Genomic DNA, 22,336 nt, shown 5'->3' with positions numbered 1-22,336 from the left:
CATTATATTTATGTTTTGTTAAGGTTTTGATGCCCTGTTTAGGTGCACAAGAGGCCTATAGGTATATGCATGTTATGATGTTGGAAATGGCTTGATTTTGGGAAAATTTATGTCCACACAGCCTGAGACACGGGTGTGTGACTCAGCCGTGTGTTCCCTGTAGATTTTATTGCATAAAAGTCAAGTAGTTACATGGCCTAACATACGGCCTGACACACAGACGTGTGGGGCTATTTCCAGAGTTACACGGCCTGGCACATGGGCGTGTGACACGACCGTGTGACCCTACTCAGTGAGTTACACGGATGAGGACACGGGCTGGGACACAACCTTGTGTCCCTAGTTCGATTGTTACAAGGCCTGAGACACATGCGTGTGTTTTAGCCGTATGAGGCACACGGCCGTGTGACCCCTGTAGTCAAATTTTTTTTTCAAACTTTTTTTAAACTTTTGAATGTTTTTAGTTTGGTCCCAAATAATTTCTAAGGTATTTATTGGGCCTCGAGGACTCGATTTAGGGACGATATGTATGTGAATGATTGTTTTATGACATGTTTATGATTATGTATGAGATGTATGTTTAAATGTTCCAGTTGTATGGTAATGCTCCGTAACCTTAATCTTGCGACAGATACGGGTTAGGGGTGTTACAGACCTGCTTCTTTTAAGTCGGCTAATTGTAGTAGCGACCTTAAATGTACCAGATCTTGAGACTTATTTGGCATTAGAAACCCCCCAATTAACCCTAGGATGAATGCTCACACATATTGTTGTCTTTCAACGGCATTGCCTGATTGTTAATACAATTGAAATTGTCTTTTAACCATTTCATCTCTATCTGAATACCACTAAACTTGTTTGACACATTACCTAATACTTGCTTAAAAATTGCGCTCCAATTGCCAATGGTCACAAATTGCGCTCCAATTGCCAATGCTCGCAAATTGCGCTCCAACTGCCATTGCCCACAACCCCGTAACGATTGCCCCATCAACTAGTAAACTGAGTTGTAAAGCTATGTCCTTGAATGTAATTGTACACTCACCACAAGAAAGATAGAATGTGTATGTCTCGAGTCTTCATCTTTCCACCAAAGCATTGATAAGTGTGAGATCCAATTTAGTCCCCTCAAGCATACAAGACATGTGCAAGAATCTTGCCTTTTGCAAGTGTTGTTCAATAACACATGGTGCCCTTGCACTTAAATTGTGTATGTACATCTCGAGGACCCAATCTTCAGTCTAATTATATAAACATAAAAATTTATAAAATTAATAATGTTAACAATTTAATAATTAAACTGATTGAATTTAATAATATTTTCTTACCATTTGCAATTGGACGTCGGAAATGTAATTGCCATGTTGAGAAATGTGCCCATATTGTAGAAGCATGTTACTATTTTCTATTTAATTATACAATGAATAAATAAATAAAGTTAATTTCACATTTCACTATTATATCTTTTGTATTTGTCTTTTATATTTTGCATGAATAGTGAAATTATGATAAGTAAATGTTAGCTCATTGATTGAGGAGATAACTAGTCTTGGGTATTAGAGAGTTGACTCCACGGGTAGAGACATAGATGTATTTGTTGGCATAATTAATTCACTTGTGATATTCATGGTGTGATTTACCTAAATCTATTTTTGAATTAGTTCACTTGTGACATTCATAGTGTGATTTACTTAAATCCTGAGTTAGCCATTGACCATGCGTATGTAACTCATGTGTCTTGATATAAGTGGAAGCTTATGCTCTAAAGATGATTGAGTCGATACCGATACGTTGGATACATGACTTGTGTATGGTATGACTTTACTAGCGACAGTGGAATTCATAGCTCAATTAAAGAGTAAACGATATCCTCTCATTAACATTGTGTGGATCGATAAATATAGAATGTGAACACGGGTTGCTTGTTCTCGAACGAACAATTTGTCACAGTCATTTGTTGGCAATGATCACATTAATTATTAAAAAGATAAAATGATGACAGTAAGATAAAATAGGATTGTATTGAGTGAACAGATTTAACTTAAAGGAATTAAGGGTATCATATGAGGGTAACACACACATGATGATGTCATTAGACAAAGCAGTTGGATTGCTTCCGTAAAGAGTATATAATAAGGAGTTTTCAATCATGGTACTTCTTATGAACTGAGTCCATGATTAAGTAATTGTAAATTATCGAAACGATGCTTCTGGACATAATTGCAATTACTAGAGCCTAATTGTATATGTTCGATTGGTCCCTCCGCTAGCTCAACAAAAGCCCGATCGGACTGTATTTGAATTAGAAGAAAATTCTACAACTTTGGAAATAATTTAATTGAGTTGATTTATTCAATGTGAAATTAAATTGGGCGGTCGTAAGAATTGTTCAACTAAAGAATTTGATTAAAGAATTTTCTTGAAAAATTAATTTGGAAAATCTAAGTGATTTTTGGGAAAATTAATTTTGATCAAGAAAATTAAATTAATAAAATTAATTAAAATTAATATTATATTTTTGGAAATTATTTTTCAAGTTAGACAATTAGCCCAATGGGCAATTGAACTTGAAAATTTGACCTGAAATCATAAATTGGGCTGTGGAGCCTAAGACCGAGACCAAGACCTAAAAACTGGTTGAATCGGGCATGGTATGTGAAACTAGGCTCACAGTCCAATTGATGGTTGGACTGGACCGATCGGGCTGTTGCTGGCCCACACCGAATCGGCAGCAACCGAACCAACTTGGGGTGCCAACGACGGCATTCCGGTGGTCGACAAATGATTGGCGGTGATGGGTTTTTGATGGTTGAGCAAGGGAAGAATTATACTCCTATTTGGATTTTACCAGAGAATTTGATTTCAAATTAATTATTTCAAAAATAATATTATTTTAATAGATTTAATATTAAATTTAATTTAGTACTTATCTTAATAATATTTTATTAATTTAATTTTAAAGTGATTATATTAATATTAAATTTAATCTAATATTTATCTTAATAAGTATTATATTAATTTAATATTAAAGTGACTAAAATTAATCATAGTTGAAACTTTCTAAACTCTTCTTTGACTAAGTGTTTATTACTTTAGATATGATAACCAAGTTCTTGTTTTAGAATTTTTTTAAAACTTTGGTTTTTCCCCAAATTTTCCACAGCGTTTTCCAAACCTGATTTTCCGACATGCCATTCAAACGAATAAGCAACATTCACATTTTTTAAATTATAAAAATCAAATAAAAAATTAGGAAATATAAATTTAAAACAACAAGAATTTGAGAGAAATTGAATGAAAAATTGAGAACAAAATAGTTGAAAGAAGAGATGAATAGAACTTAGAGAATTGAAAGATTTGAGAGAGTAAGATTTAAATGCAAAAGAAAGAAAATGAGTTGGGTTGATATAGCAAATAAACTAGTTATTAGAAAAAAATTTAGCCATTTGAAAAAAACGGTTGAAAAATTAATAGTTGGATTACTTGACTGTTGGGAAAAGTTACCATTGGACAAAACGCATTCAGCAACACGCGTTTTTAGCTGAGGTGTCAGAAAGCGCACCTTATGCTTTTGCAGCTAAGGTGGCAACAGGTACATTGAAAACGTGTCCTACATGACTCATATTTTGCCACCTCAGCTGAAAACGCATCTTGGTGAAAATAAACTACTTCGTTTTTAATTCTATGATATAAATTTATATATGAGAGGTATACATTTATATTAGTATAAAATAAAATATTTTTACATTTTCTTATAATTATTACTATTAATATTTTAATAATTTAAAATTTCATTTATATAAATTATATATGTTGGAGTTAATTTTTTAATTATTTGTTTTATATAAAAGAATTTTCAATTGTTAAATATATTAATATATACAATATTTTAAATTAATATGATACAAATATTGCCCGGTCAAAATTAGATAATTATATTTTTACCCTTTAAAATATATAAAATTATAAATTAGTAATGATAAAATTATACTTTGACCCCAAAATGTTAAGATTTTAATTTACTCTTTTAAAAATTATAAAAATATTAGCTAATACAATGGTGAAATTGTATTTTAATTCTTATCAATATTTATAACTTTCGATTTCCACAAAAATATTTTTAGCTTCGTCCTTAAAATATTAGATCGATTTAAAATTTTACATGCATAATAAATAGAATTATATTGATAAATTCAATATCAATTATTAGAGTGTTAAAATATCATTGATAAAAAATTACGAAAGGATATAAAATGGTATTAAAATTAGGAATGATATAAAATCCTATTAGTTTTACACGTAAAGTGATTATTTTCTATTTATTTATTTATTTTTTACAATATTTATTTATTTTTATTCTACATCGTATACATAATACATTCTACGTATATATGTAAAAATTATATACAGTCAAATATACTATATACACTCAAAACCTTCGCAACTAAGTTGTACTCCTTTCTCAGCACTGAACAACTTTGTTGTCTTTTACGTTACTATAAATTCAGATGTTCTATCTCTTCCGTCTATCGTTACAAAAGCAGGAAAAAACCGAGCATCCTCCATTTACACTTTCAGTTTCTCATTGCCTTTTTCAAGTCCTTTACAAGTTGGCATTTTCAAGATTGCTTCAATCTCGCGTATGTTCTTGATTCTTTGGCTCTCTTTTTGGGTTGTTCTTATATTCTTTCTTTTTCTTTTTATCATCACATCGGTATTTGATTTAAGGAGAGAAATATAAGTTGGGTTTTCTTGTGATAATAATTTTTGGGTTCTTGGCGGTGGGTTGCGAAAACTAGCCGGAGAAAGGGCCCGCGAGATCTCTCTATCATAGATTGCAGTCAAAGAAGTGTGGAGGTGGGACTCTGGACTTGTTCTGATATTTAAGTCATCCAGGTTTTATATTTATGTCAGCCAAAATATTTAAAAAAAAAAAGGTAGTGTCAGATAATAATAAAATACTAGAATGCTAAATAATGTGATTTAGGATTTTGTGTTTTAACTTCAGACTTATCATGTTTAACCGAGAATGGTTGGGATTGTATGTTTTTTTTATTGTCATATTTAATCGGCGGCTGAATCCTGTCATACTTCACTCAAGTGAATACTGGGCATATGTTTTATTTCCTTTTGAACGTCATGTTGTTAGAGAAAAATAAGAAATGGGTTTTCTTGATCTTCTCTATATCACATTGTTTTCACCTTTATCCGTGTTATAGTTCTGAACATGTTTTTTCTTTGCATTGACGGACATGAGTGAATTCTTTGTTATGGTAATGTGTTTGCTTTTACAGGCAGAAAATATTAAATTGAAAAATGGAGCCAGTTGGCATGGAGATGAACAATTCCCAACAACACTCTTCTGATCCTCTCCCATTTGCCAGAAGGTGTTTCCTTCTCATTTTCTTTTGATCAGATTAGCTAACGATATGGGATACATTTCTTTCTCTTTTTTTATTTTTTATTTTCTTTTTATTTCTGTACTCAAGTCACCCTCTGTTTTGTCAAGAACTAATGTAAGAAGTCGTAATGTTTCCTTCATTTGTTTGTTTATGCAACAGCTATCAGCTTGAAGCACTAGAGAAAGCTATCAAGCAAAACACAATAGCTTACTTGGAAACTGGCTCTGGCAAGACACTGATTGCCATCATGCTTCTCCGCAGATATGCCTACCTTATTCGGAAGCCTTCACCTTTTAATGCTGTCTTCTTGGTTCCCCAAGTTGTCCTGGTTGAACAAGTATGTCAAATTACATATCGTTCTTTTTAATTCATGCTATTACTAGAAAAATCAGGAAATCAGGGTGGTTTTGTTGTTGAGACTTTTTGAATAGTATCTGTCCCATGTATATTTCTAGCACACAGGAAAATTCAAGTTCAGAGGGATTCCCGTGGTCTAATTGCATTTTTATGTCTGCAATTAGTTAGAGAATCCTGAAATAAAGAATGTATTCGAGTGTGACAGTGCAGAATAGTGCATTTCTTTTCATATAATGAAAATTGCATAACATCTATGAACTATTTGTGTATGGATGTTAATTGGGGGGGGGGTTATTTATTTACTTATAAACCTTTTGATTTGTTGTTTCTCTTGTTTTTTACGTAATGATTAGCAAGCTGATGCTGTGGAAATGCATACGGACTTGAATGTGGGAAAGTATTGGGGAGATATGGAGGTTGACTTTTGGGATGATGCGAAATGGAAGCAAGAAATTGATAAATATGAGGTGGGTATATGTTTTATTTAGTTGATATGGCAGTGATGCAGAGCAACTACTTCTTTTTCTCATCATTTAGATTATGTTTGTTGTGCAATGTACTGGCTACTTCACTCACTTTTTTCTTATTATTTCAATTGTTTAATGTTTTCTGTTTCTAAATTTATTTATCTGTTTCATTGATTGATTTTACATTTTAGTTTTCCCTATTTCAAGTTTATAAAAGCTTTTCTTTGAACTATTAGTCTACAAATTGTACAATAGCCTTAAACATCTGTAGATAGACTACAGTTAGAGTTGTTATTGATTGACAGGTTATCAAAGTCAGTTTTTTAAGCTTAAAAGATACTTATTGGTCATTAGTCTGTACTGGTAATACTTTTAAAATGGAGCTTCTAGTTTTGCATGTATCTCTCCCTATTGATCACCAACACCAATGTAGAGCCTGCAAAATAGTTTCTAGCATGTAGAAGTTTATGTGGTCACACTTCCTTTGTCTGTTCGGTCAAAAAGGGAGCCATAAGAAGTTTATCCAAGCTGTCAGTTTACTCTCAGATATATATTGGAATAGTTCAGGTAATTATACTTTTTAATGATGATGAACAGTGAGGCTTGTGGTTTCAGAAGCAGCCTACATGTTATTGCAAAATTTGTGAAGTGCGAAGCATTAATAACTTGATCATAAAAAAAAAAAAAAGGTTTGAGGCTACTCATTGACTGGCACAGGCTTCTTTTGTTGACTGGTACTATAGTTTCAAGTCAAATAACTGTGTTTCTTTCTTCCTTCTTAGATATGGTACATGAGTCTAGCAATAACATTTCTTTCTTACCAGGTGCTTGTGATGACACCTCAAATTTTACTCAATGGATTGAGGCATGGCTTCTTCAAGATAAACATGATTAAGGTTTTGATAATTGATGAATGCCATCATGCCCGAGGAAAGCACCCTTATGCTTCCATTATGACAGTGAGTTGTCTTTCTATTCTTCTCTTGTTAGATTTTAATTTTGTTTACTCTAATCATCATCACTATGCTTGATGCTTATCATATGGAATGGCAATCTGATTCACATTTAGTCAGAATTGCATCTTGGTAACTAGATGGGGGAAATGAATTTGGAGGACCATGAACTTTGAGGATTTGTTTGCATTACAGGAATTCTATCATCGGCAATTAGAAGCTGGTGTATCTGATCTTCCTAGGATTTTCGGGATGACTGCTTCCCCTATAAACACAAAAGGTGCTTCATTCAAGCTTTCAGTTTAGTTATTGGTTACTTGTGTTTCCTTTTTTACAGTACTTGAACTTCCCCCCCACTCTATTATCCCAGGGGCAAACTCGGCTGATAGCTATTGGCAGAAGATCCATGAACTAGAGACGATTATGAATTCAAAGGTTGTTTTTTTTTTTTTCATTTCTGTTGCAAAGGGATTTTTCTAATTTAGTTTCCTTATTTTACAAGTTCATCTTGGATTGGAGTTATATAACTTCATTGAGGGTTTGTTTAAGTTAGGGGTGTTTGTTAATTGAAAAAGGGAAAAGAAAGGAAAGTCTCGAATCAAAGTATTGACTGAAAGAAAATTGATGGGAAAGCTGTCCAAAATGTATAAACAAACTAAATTGTGTGTGACCTTGTGCTTTGGCTCAAATGGTCACATCCCTACTTCTGAGGTGGGGCTGAGCCCCACAACCTGCTAAAACAAAGGTTTACACTCAATCTTGAAATCCCAGAAAAAATTCCTTGAACCTTATTTCATTCTTTCATGCTTAGATTTAGGGTTATTTTCTACTTTATCAACGGTTGATTGTCAATCATACAACTTTCTTTTTCAAGCTTGGTTGTATGGGGCCTCATCTATGGTATTTGGGAATGTTTGGATGGTTTTTCTTCTCTTCTATAGGACCTGGGAATGTTTAGATGGTTTTTCTTCTTTTCTGTAAGACTTACACATATCATGTATTGACCTTCTCTTTTGTATCTTCAAGTAAATGAACTGATCTTCTGGGCAGACCATTTTAAATTTTTTATGTAATTGTTCCTTCGGGTCTTAATTGTGAACTTCAATATAAACTATCTATTTCCGATAAAAGTTCATGTAATTCTTGCTTCTTTCACTTTTCTTCTTCTATATGGTTTTTCACATGATATTTTGATGCAGAGAGATTTATTATAAAATTTTGCATTTCTTGCCTCTGCTTATGATTTGTTTCTTTGAGACATAATTCTGTCGTTTAAGGAAGATGACTTTATGATATTTAAATGAACTTTTTTCCTCCATTGAAGGTGTATACATGTGTAAGCGAATCAGTGCTTGCTCAGTTCGTTCCATTTTCGACTCCAAAGTTCAAGTTTTACCAAGACATGGAAATTCCATATGTTTTATATGCACGCTTGGTACAGGAATTGAATGTTTTGAAAGTAAAGGTGCGTATTCTTTGTTGAAACTTTTTGCTCCGTTGCCAGCTTTTTTTTATTAAAGTAGTTCTGATCATGTTCATATTGGAAGGTAACAACATGGAAAGAGGAGTGTAAAATAGTTAGAGAAGCAGAAAGAAAAATAATTACAATTTTCTTACCAAGGAAAGTAGACTGTGGATATTCACTTAAATCATGGGCAGCTCAAAACCAGCCCAATCTCTTCTTGATGGCATCCCCTTTTCTTATGCTTTCGGTGTCTGACACCGATATAGGCTAGGCTAGGAAACCTTACAAGGCCTGGGTTGAGAGCCCATTTCATATTCTCCGTTTCCATTCCTGATCGAGTTAGCCAATTGATTAATCTTTCCCCAGGGAGAAAGCAGCAGAAAGAGAAAAGAGTACTAGATAGATTCTGAAGGCCTTTGCTTCTGATGCCACTTAGACTGGTGGCTACAATACAGTCATCAGTGTGGCAATTTCTCTTAAAAGACAATATGCTTGTTATAATATATCGGAACATTTTACATATATATTTATGCATACATGGTATGGGAGATGCATTAGATATATATGATGCTTCCATCTAGCTAGTTTAGGAATCCTAGTTACCTACCACATGCTTGGCTAAGAGGAATAAAAAATCGTAGTCTCATGGAATATTATTTATCCTTCTGGGTGTCTGTTGAAATTTGAAGGCGTGAATGTGATTCTTTCTGATACTTGGATATGCATTTGTTTTTACTATTAGGATACTGACAATAGATGTACTGGTTTTCAGCATGAATGTTCGTTGGACAATTTGGATCTTGAAGCTTCTGCAGCAGAATCTACGAGACGGAAAATATCGAAGATACATTCAGCTTTAATACATTGTTTAGATGAGCTTGGTGTCTGGTTGGCTTTAAAGGTACCTTTTTAGACAATTATTTCTGTCAAAGTGCCATATATGTATATCATTGAGTTTGTTACTGTTGTAATAGGCTGCAGAGTACTTGTCATGTTATGAAAGTGAGTTTCTTATGTGGGGGAAATTGGATGTCTTTGGTGACAAAATTGTTAGGAGTTACAGTGTGGATGCTTTCCATGCCATTGAAACATGCATACCATCTGGTACTTGTATATTCCTCTTATGGCGAGTTAGCAATATGTTGTTCTATCATTTTTCTTAAATACTCTCTCTCTCTCTTCTTTCATCATATAGATCCAGATTGGACCATCGTTAATGATGTTAAAGCCAGTGTGGATGCTGGGTTTCTTACCACAAAAGTTTTATGCCTTATTGAATCTCTTTCTGAATACAGGTAACACAGTGTTTACTAAGTGGTAAGATAATATTGTCTCCCTCGAAAGTTATCCTTCTGCATTCCAATTATTTGAAGTTTATTTTGAGACGATAGTCTGATGCATTAATGTCTTTAATACAGAAACGATTTAAGGAATGGTTTGTTGTGTTTTCTTTCCACCGTGGTTATAAAAAACATTTCGTTTGGATTTTATTTACTTTAAAACATAAATAACTTAATTTAATGAGGTCAATAATATAAATGTATAAAGGGTTTTAAGAACTGAATTTGAAAAAACTGATCTACAGCCCCATTCATTCCATCTCCCTCATTTTTGCTCTGTTTTGTGTTGTTTCTTCTTGTTACGTTCTGTTATGTGCTACAATGCAGGGTGTTGAGAGACATAAGGTGTATAATTTTTGTGGAGAGAATTATAACAGCAGTTGTGCTTCAATCACTATTCAGTGAATTGCTTCCGAGGTACGGTAACTGGAAGACTAAATACATTGCAGGAAATAACTCTGGATTGCAGAACCAGACTAGGAAAAAACAAAATGAAATTGTAGAAGAATTCCGAAAAGGCATGGTATGTTTTTTTTCATGTACAGTAGAAAATAATGTATTTGTCAGCAGCTGCATTTGAACAATGATATTCCATTCCTGCAGGTAAACATAATTGTTGCAACTTCGATTCTTGAGGAAGGCTTGGATGTTCAAGCATGCAACTTAATTATCAGATTTGATCCTTCACCAACAGTTTGTAGTTTTATACAGTCTCGAGGACGTGCTAGAATGCAGAATTCGGATTATCTATTAATGGTGAAGAGGTAATAATCTATATTTCTATTCCTTCCTATGTATTATTTCTCAAGTGTTAAAAATCTTTATTACCGGTTCTACCAAAGACGACTTTATTGTTTGTTGTTTATATATAAGGTTACCACAACAATATCTTAGAAAATATCATGCAATCACACTTGATAAAAAAATTGGAATACTATAAATTTGCTTGATTTTCATACTTTTGAGAAAATGATATCATGGATCTTATTATGTCCTTAACAATGCTTCTGGTTTGATTATTGTAGTGGGGATTTTTCTACACATTCTCGACTGAAGAACTATCTTACTAGTGGAGATGTAATGAGAAAGGAATCTTTGTGCCATGCATCTGATCCTTGTTCTCCTCTAAGCAATGACTTATGTGATGAAGAGTTCTACCATGTTGCAAGTACAGGGGCATTTATGACTCTTAGTTCTAGTGTTGGTTTGATATACTTCTATTGCTCACGCCTCCCTGCAGACGGGTTAGTGATTATTAGCATTGGTTATTGCACATTCTATTAAAATTTAGTAACTTGTTTCTTCTTTTTATTTAGTTAGGGTCTTATTATCATTATGTCCATGGCTTAATGCTTTGACTTCTTTCCAATGTTTGTTTGTTCTCTCTAGGTATTTTAAATGTACTCCGAGGTGTATCATAGACAAGCAAATGGGGGTTTGCACCCTCCATCTACCCAAGAGTTCCCCTATACGAACTGTTTGTGTTAAGGGTAACTTTAAAAGCCTAAAGCAGAAGGCATGCTTTGAAGCATGCAAGCAACTCCATCAAATTGGTGCTTTGACAGATAATCTTGTGCCTGATATTGTTGTGGAAGAAAATGATGCTGAAGAAATTGGTAATAATAATGGATGACTTTACTTTCTTTATCTTCAATGACTTATGTATGTAATTTCAAGATATTTAAAGTTGTTAAAACAAGTATATGATTTTCCTCTATTTTATTTAATTATTTGATTTGTAGGAAAGGAATCCTATAATGATGATCAACCGATTTTTTTTCCACCTGAACTGGTGAATCAAGATTCACAGGAGTCCATGACAAAATACTACTGCTACTTAATGGAGTTGAAGCAGAACTTTGGTTATGAGTTTCCTGTTCAAAACATCATACTCCTTGTCAGGAGTCAGCTTGAAATGGAAGCAAAAAGTGTGGGTATTGAGTTAGAAGTTGATAGGGGCACTCTGACAGTTAACTTGAAATATATTGGACTGATACGTCTTAGTTCTGACCAGGTACTATATCTTATTTTTATTTTTAATTTTATTATTGCTCTAAGGTGGTAAAAATTGAAAATATATTGTAATGCATTCATATTTTAACTTTTCACTCCTTGCGCCTTTTCATGTTGGTAGGTTATCTTGTGTAGAAGGTTTCAGATTGCTCTTTTTCGAGTTCTTATGGATCATAAAGCAGAAAAGTTGACAGAGTTATCTGACCTTACGTCAGGGAACAATTCTGAAATCGATTATCTTCTTCTCCCATCAAATTACATGGGCCAAAATCCCGTGATTGATTGGTTGTCAATTTCTTCCATCTTATTTTCTTATGAGAAGGTCTGGAAGAATCATGTGAACTGCAATGCTGGCATGATACAGACCAAAAGTGGTCTGGTGTGCACTTGCATGATAAAAAATTCGTTGGTCTCTACTCCTCATAATGGTCGCACATATATTATTGACGGTCTTTTAAATAATATAAATGCAAATTCACTTTTGACACTGAGTGATGGAGGAGTAATGACCTACAAGGAATATTATGAACAGCGGTAAGCATTTTTTGGTAATTTTGCAAAGAACTAATGTGGAACATGTGATACTTATGTTTCTTGTTAGTAACCCAATTCTCATGTGACATTACAGACATGGTATCCATTTATGTTTTAGTCGAGTCTCTTTCCTTGCTGGGCGACACATTTTCCCCGTGCAAAAGCACATTCAAAGGTGCAAAAAACAGAAAGAGAAAGGCATGTTTGTTTCTTATCATTTCTCGTCTTCTAGAGATTAGGAATGATAGCTTTAGATGATTTTTGTGAATGAATTCAACAACGAAGACCTAGTTTTCATATTGGAGGTTTTTTTTTTTTTTTTTGTTAGAGAAAGTAAGATAGTTCATAATATTTGGGTGGTTTTGTCCTTCGAAGAATGCATGCACTTTTCATCTTTTTTAATTATCAAGTGTTAAGTTCAGTTCAGTTCATTTTATTTTTAATTTGCTTTTATTTATTTTGCAGAATCCAGTAACGCATTTGTAGAATTGCCTCCTGAGCTTTGTGATGTAATAATGTCTCCCATATCGATTAGCACATTTTATTCTTTCACATTTCTTCCATCAATCATGCATCGACTCGAATCTTTACTCCTTGCTACCATCTTGAAAAAGATGCTTCTCGATCATTGTGTGCATGATGTTGCTATTCCAACCATGAAGGTGAGCTAGCATACTTTTGAATTCCTCTTTCTAGAACAGCCTATGCTTTACAGAAAATTGTTGTCTTCCTCTTTAGTTGAACTTGGCTCAACTATTCTTGGTAGGTTTTGGAGGCAATTACCACAAAAAAGTGCCTGGAAAGTTTTCATTTAGAATCACTGGAGACTCTTGGTGATTCTTTTTTGAAGTATGCTGTTTGTCAACAGCTATTCAAAAAACATCAGAATCATCATGAGGGCCTTCTTAGTATTAGGAAGGACAAAATGATTTCAAATACAACCCTTTGCATGCTGGGATGTGACAAGAAACTTCCGGTAAATTTTCTTTTAGACATTTATTTAATTTATCCAATCATGTTATCCTTAGGGTGGTTTTATGCCTTATGTGGTCAGTTCCCTCTTTAATACGCTTCCAAACACTGCAGGGATTTATCCGTGATGAGCCTTTCGATCCCAAAGGTTGGATGGTTCCTGGTTATAATTGTGGAAGACATACATTAAATGAGGAGAAATTAAATACAAGAAAAATATACGTTAGTGGGAGAAGGAAGCTGAAGAGTAAGAAGGTTGCTGATGTTGTTGAGGCTCTTATTGGTGCATACCTTAGCACGGGAGGTGAAGTAGCTGCATTATTATTTATGAATTGGATTGGTATAACTATTGATTTTAGAAATATACCATACGAAAGACATTTCGAAGTGCAGGCTGAAAAGATTGTTAATGTCCAACATTTAGAGTCTCTTCTTAACTATTCATTCCAGGACCCTTCTTTGTTAGTGGAAGCACTAACACATGGTTCTTACATGCTTGCTGAAATTCCAGGATGTTATCAGGTGAGTCCGGTGATAATCTGCTATGCAGATGACATATTAACAGTGCAATATATATATTTTTAATTAGTTGTATCTTAATATCTTATTATTCTATGCCATAAGTTCCATTTTCTCTTTTAGTTTTAAATTGACCATAATTAATTCTTTTTTGTGCAGCGGCTGGAATTTCTAGGGGACTCCGTTTTAGATTATCTTATCACTCGGCATTTATATAATAAATATCCTGGGATCTCACCAGGATTATTAACGGATCTGAGGTCAGCATCTGTTAACAACAATTGCTATGCATTATCAGCTGTCAAGGCTGGATTGCATAAGCACATTCTCCAAAGTTCACAGAAGCTTTACAAGCATATAAAAGAAACTGTTGAAAGTTTTCAGGAATTATCGTTGGATTGCACTTTCGGTTGGGAATCTGAAAAATCTTTCCCCAAGGTTTGTTATTAAAAGCTTTATTTTTGTCATTATTGCTCAGCACATAAATCATTTTCAATGTTTCTTAAATTATCCAAATATCATTGTTAATGCAGGTACTGGGTGATGTGATGGAGTCAATTGCTGGGGCTATATTTGTTGATTCAGGATACAACAAGGAAACTGTATTCCGGAGTATCAGGCCACTGTTGGAGCCCCTGATTACTCTAGAGACTATGACGGTTCACCCCGTGAAGGAGTTGAATGAACTCTGTCAAAAGAAGCATTATGAACAAAGAAAACCCATTGTTTCACATGGCAATGGGGTTTCTTCTGTTACCATAGAGGTTGAAGCAAATGGCGAGGTATTAAAGCACACATCAACAGCTTGTGATAAGAAGATGGCCAAGAAACTGGCTTCCAAAGAAATTTTGAAGTCCCTAAAGCTAGCCAATTTTTGCTAGATTTTGCAGTTGACCTCAATGTTAGCTACTCAAAGAGCTTGGTTTAGACCTTCAGCCTTCTTCTCAGTAGAAACTACTTGATCAGAAAAGAAAGGGAAAAATGTATCTTAATAATTTTTTCTGGCATCTGAAAAAGCTTGTTTTAGTGATGAGAATGGTGTCCATTAATGCATCTTACTCCTTGCAGCATGCAATGCTTCAAGAAGTTGAGAGCAGGTAATTTTTTGTTTAATGTTGTTGCTGGTTCAATTTTGGTACTAATTGATCTGCCATTTGGGTTGGAAGGTATTTTGCTCATCTTTGTAAATCTTGTTCTTGCACTCTTAAACACTACTGTGATTCCATCTTAATGGTTTTCTTACCATGATTCTTAAATTTACATATTTATTTATTCTGGAAATTTGTGTACTTATCATTTCTATAATGCCAGGCCAGTGTTTGAGTTTTATTATTATTATTATTGTTGTTGTTGTTGTTGTGGTTAATCATTGAAAAGAACGGAAATTGATTAATTATTTTCTCAGACTTAGAAATAGAATTACACTGAATCATTTGTTGATCGGTTTAGTAAGTTTACAAATTATAGTTGCTTATTACGCAATCCGAACCAAAATATGTTTAATAAAATTACAAATTAGAAAATCATGGTGGTATGTCTAATTTTTAGGAACTAGGATTTTGTATAATATTAATCGAGTTTGGATTTAGTTTTAAACTTGGGCTTGAGTTTGGAAAATATATTTTTATGGGTTTATTTTTGGTTTGGGTTAGAGTAATAAATTTTTTAAGGAAATTGGGCCATTTATTAAAGAAGGCAATCAGGACAAACAAATGTTTGAACAGAGAAACAAAATCCAAAAGAAACCCTAGTTCGAATAGCTCCCAAGCCAAACAAGAAATGCATCTCCAAACCCTAAAAGGAGCTAACTTCCAAAAACGCTCTGGTATTTAGCAACTAAAGTTAGGCTGAACGGCACCAAGCTCGATTGACAGCTAGAGCGGAGAGCAAGAATCAACAAACTCCAATAACGGCCAGTCGTACAAAATCCACCAAGCAACTCAGATATGCAGATTCCTCGAAGGCCAAGCAAACACGTCCCCTTCCCTCAACCAAACCAACAAACCCTGGAACTTCCCCCCAACCAAAGACCCATCTTGAAGAACCAGATCTACACAAAATCGAATTTGCCACCATGCTCGTTCACCCCTATAGCCTGACAGTCCCGATCCACCGCTAGTGAAGCATATTCGGGCACAACACCGCTCAAGTAAGAACATCCACCACATTACAACCCCATTATAGCTAGGAGATAAGCCACAGTGTTACCGTCACGAGAGGCATAGTAAAAAAACAGCGGTGAAACAATGGAGCCACCGCTTTCACATTTTGGATGTAAGCTCCAATGGACAATGCATCGTACAGAGGGGAACGAACTTTGCGAATAACAGTGAGCGGATCACCCTCAATAGTCACCTCCTGCAGACCGAATTCCAAAGCCAAATGAACGGTGTGAGAGCATGCCAAAGCCTTTGCTACAAAAGCTGTAGGTATGTACGTGGTGGGCACCGATTGTGATCCGAAAACTCTGCCCAAATTATCCCTAATTACTATTCCCGCGCAGGACAACATGGAATTCGCATTGGAGGCAGCATCAAAATTCACCTTCAACATAGTGCCTTCCGAAGGCCTCTAGCGCTCAACCTCAATAAGGCAACTAGTAATCTCTCTTGCACCACATCCAATTCCATGATATAGGAGATGACCTTGTGAACAATATTCTAGACTCGAACAATAGCATTAGCATGTACCTGCTAATTTTTGGCATGCCATTTATACCATAACACACACCGCTTGCCTAGAAAAAGTAATATTAGAAACAACCAAAACATAATAAAACCAGTCCTGGGATGATATTTCAGAGAAATCATTAGGCCATATGATTTGCAGGTCGTCCCAAACCCCAGCAACCGAAGGACAATCACGAAAAATGTGCTCCAATGTTTCAAGCGAAGTGAGACACTAAGGACACAATGCAGAAGATCGTAAACATAGAAAATGTGCTCTAATGTTTCAATTAATATTTTTTCAATTATAGTTTTTACAAAATTAAATAAATTTTTAAAAATTTGTTTTAAATACCTCTAAATTTAAAAATAGGACTGGAAACACAAAAATATACACACTTTTTCATGCCCTTTTTAACTCAAATTCATGCAAATTCGTAGTAATTCTTGTTGAAAAATATATAATAATTATAAAATAATTAAATTGTACTTAAATTATTAACATGTTGAATTTTAATTAATTCTATAATAAATTTTAATTAATTTTGATCATTTTCAACAGATTCATACAAATGGCGAAAATTGGCTCCGCAGACATTGCTAGAAGCGCAAAACCGAGAAACGATTTTTGAAGCATCAAGGTGACTTAATTTTTCAGTCGAATACGGTCCAAATTATGAATATTAATTCATAATATAATTAATTTTAATTTTAATCCAAATTATTTTGGGTTAAATAAATTATTATTAATTAATTATGAAAAGAGACCTAGTTGAGCTGAACCGAGAAAACCGATCCGACCGAGCACTGGATAGCCCAAAACCGTCCCACATGCTGACCCAATCAGCTTGTTTGGCTGATTATTTGGCTTGAAAAATAGCCCTTGAAGACTCCTTGAATTTGCATTCAAACCCCTCCACTATTCATGCCTTTCTAGATTTGCCCTTATCTTAAAATAGCAAGTTTGAAAGCTTCAAACTTGCCACATGTGTGGCCGGCCATGGGGGACTCTATGACTGCTGATTTTTCTATTTTTAGCTCAACCTATAAGAACCCCCCTTGGCTGCTCATTTGAAACACATCTCAAAAACCTTTCATCCTTTCACCTCTCTCTCACTTTCTCTCTTCAATCCCTTTCTGTTGTTCTTCATTTTCTTCCTCATTCCCTTGCCGATTTCACCTTTTGAAAATGAGTCCTTAAACCACCATTTGGAGCAAAATTCAAGTGTTCGTGGAAGTCTCGGTTCAATAAGAACAAGCGGAGAAGGAGGAGCGGAGCAACTTAGTCAAGCCTCGGAGAAACATCAGATTTGATTCTTGTTCCTTATCCTTTTAATTTTATTGTTGTTGTTATGAACATGTCTATGAATACTTGTGATGTTGATATGTTTAATTTAATTAATATGGCTTAAATTTAATTTGTGTTAGGTTGATTGCATTTTGTCCACTTAATTTATTAAAATTGTGTTTGTGTTGTTATAGGCCTTGGTAAGATGTTTGATTAAGTAAAACCATGACTAAGTTATTCCTGCATTACAATTTTAAGGTAACTAATGAATTAATTATTTAAACGGATTGGAATTGTAATTAATTGAAACGATACTTAATCAATGCATGTTTAATCATCTAAGGTAGCTGAGGGTTAAATTAGCAATGGTATCTAACGATACATTAGCCTTGCATAAATTGCAAGATTATTGTGATTAAACTGTTTCAAGGTAGGAATACATTGTTACCTCACGTAATATTTTATGTGCTTATGAGATTGAATTAATTGTTTGAATTGGCATAGAGATATGTACAAGAGATTATTTTTAATTTCATAAGTATGTATGTGTATTAACGCATTTGCTTATTAAAATTTGTTTGATCGGTTGAATTGACATAGAGATATAGTCAAAAGATAAATGGATTTTGGTAGGTGAGTATGTTCATAAGTTAGCAAATTACCAAGTTGCTGTGAATTTATTCGTAACAACATGAACATGAGTTTAGTAATTCTAAGTTAAGAAATCTAATTAACCTAACACAATTATGTTATCTTGATTAAAATCATCTTTTGAAATCGTGCATTGGAACTTTTATTTTCTCTTTATTTATTTTACTTAGTTAAAAATCTTAGTTTTTAATCACCTCCTCAAATTAAAATATTTTTCTTCACCAAAGTGTTTTTAAATTCATTCATAAATAATTCTTTTCACAGTCCCTGTGGGTATGATAACTCGACATTTACTTGTCACTTTACTACTTGTCACTTTATTACTTGTTGTGATTGTGTACACTTGCACATTTCCATCGTTCCAAGTTTTTGACGTTGTTGCCTGAGACTGTTTTAAAAGTCATTATTTGTGAATTTTTGAATTCTGCATTTTGGTTTATTTTTCAGTTCAATTTTAACTTAATTAGCTTTTTTCTGTGTTGTTTTAGAGGTTTATGAGTATTGATCGAATTATCGATTTACTCCCCATAGACCCTGAGATTGAAAAAACTTTTTGACAATGAAGAAGACAAGCAAGTTAGAGAAGGACCGAAGAGATGAACTTCGAAAATTTGAATCAAGGAAACGAAACAAACCCTGCTCAAAATCCTATCCTTATTGCTGATGATAGGGATAGAGCTTTAAGACAGTATGCCGTGCCAGTGTTTCATGATCTTAATCCGGGTATTAGGAGACCCAAAATCGAGGCACAACAATTTGAGCTAAAACCAGTCATGTTCCAGATGCTTCAAACAGTGGGCCAATTCAGTAGAATGCCTACCGAAGATCCTCATATTCACTTAAGACCGTTTATGGAGGTAAGCGATTTTTTCAAGTTAGCCGGAGTACCCGAAGATACTTTACGATTAAAGCTTTTCCCATATTCGCTAAGGGACAAAGCTCGAGCTTGGTTGAATTCATTGCCACCAAATTCCATTTCAACATGGTAAGAGTTAGCAGAAAGATTCCTAATGAAGTATTTCCCGCCTAGCAAGAATGCTAAGTTGAGGAACGAGATCACTCCTTTCCAACAAATGGATGATGAGTCCTTGTATGAGGCATGAGAAAGGTACAAAAAATTATTACGGAAGTGCCCTCATCACGGAATCCCTCATTGCATCCAACTTGAGATGTTCTATAACGATCTCAACGCTCACACAAGGATGGTAGTGGACACTTCTACTAATAATGCTCTCCTTTCTAAGTCTTATAACGAGGCTTATGAAATAATTTAGAGAATTGCCAGCAACAATTATCAACGGCCAACCAATTAAGCAGTGTCCTGAAAACGAGTCGCTGGAATACACGAAGTGGATCCACTCACTTCACTCGCATCTCAGGTATCTTCGATTTCTTCAATGCTTAAAAATTTTACCACTAATGGGTTTAATAGTTTTGCAGCTCAGCCACCTAATCTCTTTGAAAATATAGCCAGTGTTTATAGTGGGGAAGGACATTTGTTCGAAGAATGTACATCAAACCCAGAATCCACATATTACATGGGTAATCAGAACTAGAATCGAGGAAGGCAAGGACTGCAATCCAATTTTTACAACCCATCTTGGCGAAACCACCTTAATTTCTCTTGGAGTAGCCAATGGGCTGAAACCAGTAATACTTATGCCCAACCTAGACTGACCCAGCCACCTATTTTTACCCAGCAAGTTCAGAAGTAACCTCAAGCTGAAACTTCCAATGGCTTAGAAAACTTATTGAAGGCATACATAGCCAAAAATGATGCATTAATCCAAAGCCAAGCAGCCAAATTAAAAAACTTGGAAAACCAAATGGGTCAGCTTGCCATTGAACTTAGAAATCATCCACAAGGTGCTTTGCCTAGTGATACGGAGAATCTGAGAAATCTGGGGAAAGAGTATTGTAAAGCATTGACATTGATGAGCGCAAAGATATTAGAGTCGAACACTGTCAAAGTTGAAGAGAAGCCAGTTGATGCTCAAGACTCAGTGGAAGTTCAACCGAGTGTTGAAATTCTAGTTTCACCAGAACCAGAATCTGCAAAATTTGATAAGGTAACTTTTGAACCAGTTAATTTGGATAAACTAACAACTTCGTTAGATGCAGAATTGCCACAGAAGATGAATCAACCAGTTAAAGTAAAGAAGCCTCCACCACCTTACCCTTAAATACTTCAAAAGCAGAAATAGGAAGTCCAATTCAAGAAGTTTCTAAACGTACTCAAGCAAATTTATATCAACATTTCGTTGGTAGAAACACTTGAAAAAATGCTGAATTACATGAAATTCATAAGGATATCCTGTCTAAGAAACAAAGACTAGGAGAATTTGAGACGGTAGCCCTGATGAATGAATGCAGTGCATATCTTCAAGACAAACTACCCCCAAAGTTGAAAGATCTTGGATGTTTTACCATACCTTATAACATTGGAGCAACTTATTGTGGTAAGGCACTATGCGACTTGGGTGCAAGCATCAACTTAATGCCCATGTCCATACTTAGAAAGTTGAGGATAGGTGAAGTTAGACTTACTATGGTTACATTTGAATTAGTAGATCGATCATTGGCACATCCAGAAGGAAAAATCGAGGATGTATTGGTACGTGTAGATAAATTTATTTTTCCTACTGACTTTGTTATTCTAGACTTTGAAGTAGATAAAGAGGTGCCAATCATCTTAGGAAGGCCTTTTCTAGCAACTGGAAGGACCCTATCGATATGCAGAAGGCCGAGCTTACTATGCATGTTCAGAACAATCATGTAACATTTAATGTTTTTAAGTCAATGCGATTTCCTAACACACTTGATAATTATTTTGCAGTATTCGATTTAGAGGAATTAATCAAGGAAAAGGAACTCAACTATGTTGAGGAGCCATTGGAGAAAATTTTGACATTAGATCCTCCAAGTGATGAAGAGGGGGATGAATACTTAGTTTTACTAGAAGATAATCAAAGGGGATTTAAACTGCAATCCCACTTTGAGTATTTGAAGTTAGAGAATAGGGATTATACCCAAACAAAAGCGTTAATTGAGGAGCCACCTAAACTAGAACTGAATGTACTTCCCTCACATTTAAAATATGTTTATTTAGGTAATGCTTCTACTTTACCTGTGATTGTTTCAGCAGAATTGACCGAAGAGCAAGAAGAGAAACTCATCCTAGTGTTGAAACAATTCAAGAAGGCTATCGAATGGACAATAGCCGATATTCGTGGCATTAGTTTGTCTGTATGCATGCATGTAAACTGAAAAATATATAGGATTTTTCCTATATAATTCATCACCTTTTTACTTAAATTTGTTGTTAAAACCAAGTAATTGTTTAATAAATTAATGAAATATGTGACAATATGAAATTAGGACATGAAAATTATTAAAATGTGATTTTATGATTTATTATATAGGTTTCATGCATAAATGGCTTATTTTATATTAGTTTGAGCATATTATATTTTTAAGCTATAAAGTGGGTCATGCATGATTAAATTAAATAATAAAATATAAAGTTATATTTAATACTTCATTTTAAATATTTCATTAATAAATTGAGTTTTAATTAATTAAGTAAATTAATTAATTGAAGTGGTTAAAATTATATTATTTGGTCCTCTAAACTATCTACTATTTTTGGACAGGTCTGAGAGTTTTCTTCTAATTGCAAAACCGTCCAAATTGGGGACCAAGTCAACCC

The 22,336-nt window shown here is 34.3% G+C and overlaps 1 protein-coding gene and 1 non-coding gene across 7 annotated transcripts; one reads left to right on the top strand and one right to left on the bottom strand.

Annotated features, from left to right (window-relative positions):
• Positions 1-4,461: 4,461 nt before the first annotated feature.
• On the top strand, positions 4,462-15,303 carry LOC105785305 (endoribonuclease Dicer homolog 2). Of its 6 annotated transcripts, XM_012611343.2 has the most exons (24): positions 4,462-4,640; positions 4,800-4,857; positions 5,295-5,387; positions 5,562-5,739; positions 6,113-6,226; positions 7,051-7,185; positions 7,375-7,459; positions 7,550-7,614; positions 8,504-8,644; positions 9,417-9,545; positions 9,619-9,748; positions 9,840-9,939; positions 10,312-10,507; positions 10,588-10,748; positions 11,010-11,228; positions 11,374-11,600; positions 11,727-11,998; positions 12,119-12,531; positions 12,626-12,729; positions 12,997-13,193; positions 13,298-13,507; positions 13,618-14,025; positions 14,182-14,460; positions 14,556-15,303. In XM_012611343.2, exons 3-24 carry the CDS (start codon positions 5,317-5,319, stop codon positions 14,901-14,903), a joined length of 4,182 nt encoding a protein of 1,393 aa, XP_012466797.1. In that variant the 5' UTR covers positions 4,462-4,640; positions 4,800-4,857; positions 5,295-5,316; the 3' UTR covers positions 14,904-15,303. The 6 variants fall into 6 exon arrangements, with proteins under 6 accessions (XP_012466797.1, XP_012466795.1, XP_012466794.1 ...); XM_012611341.2 differs by lacking the exon at positions 4,800-4,857; XM_012611340.2 differs by having other exon boundaries at positions 4,462-4,857.
• Positions 15,304-19,667: 4,364 nt separating this feature from the next.
• On the bottom strand, positions 19,668-19,774 carry LOC128032694 (small nucleolar RNA R71). Its single transcript, XR_008188965.1, has one exon. It is a non-coding gene; the product is annotated as a small nucleolar RNA R71 (small nucleolar RNA).
• Positions 19,775-22,336: the final 2,562 nt, after the last annotated feature.

The sequence above is a fragment of the Gossypium raimondii genome, chromosome 1 (assembly GCF_025698545.1).
Source record: "Gossypium raimondii isolate GPD5lz chromosome 1, ASM2569854v1, whole genome shotgun sequence".
NCBI classification, from domain to species: Eukaryota; Viridiplantae; Streptophyta; class Magnoliopsida; order Malvales; family Malvaceae; genus Gossypium; species Gossypium raimondii.
The sequence above is the reverse complement of the archived record's forward strand: the minus strand, read 5'-3'. Positions and strand labels throughout refer to the sequence as shown.

What these genes read in the sequence shown, in the direction of transcription:
- LOC105785305 (XM_012611341.2), top strand. Translation starts at nt 5,317, where the DNA reads ATGGAGCCAGTTGGCATGGAGATGAACAATTCCCAACAACACTCTTCT. An exon ending in AAATGATGCTGAAGAAATTG is followed by an intron (nt 11,601 to 11,726) that starts GTAATAATAATG and finishes TTTGATTTGTAG; the next exon opens with GAAAGGAATCCTATAATGAT. An exon ending in AAGGAATATTATGAACAGCG is followed by an intron (nt 12,532 to 12,625) that starts GTAAGCATTTTT and finishes GTGACATTACAG; the next exon opens with ACATGGTATCCATTTATGTT.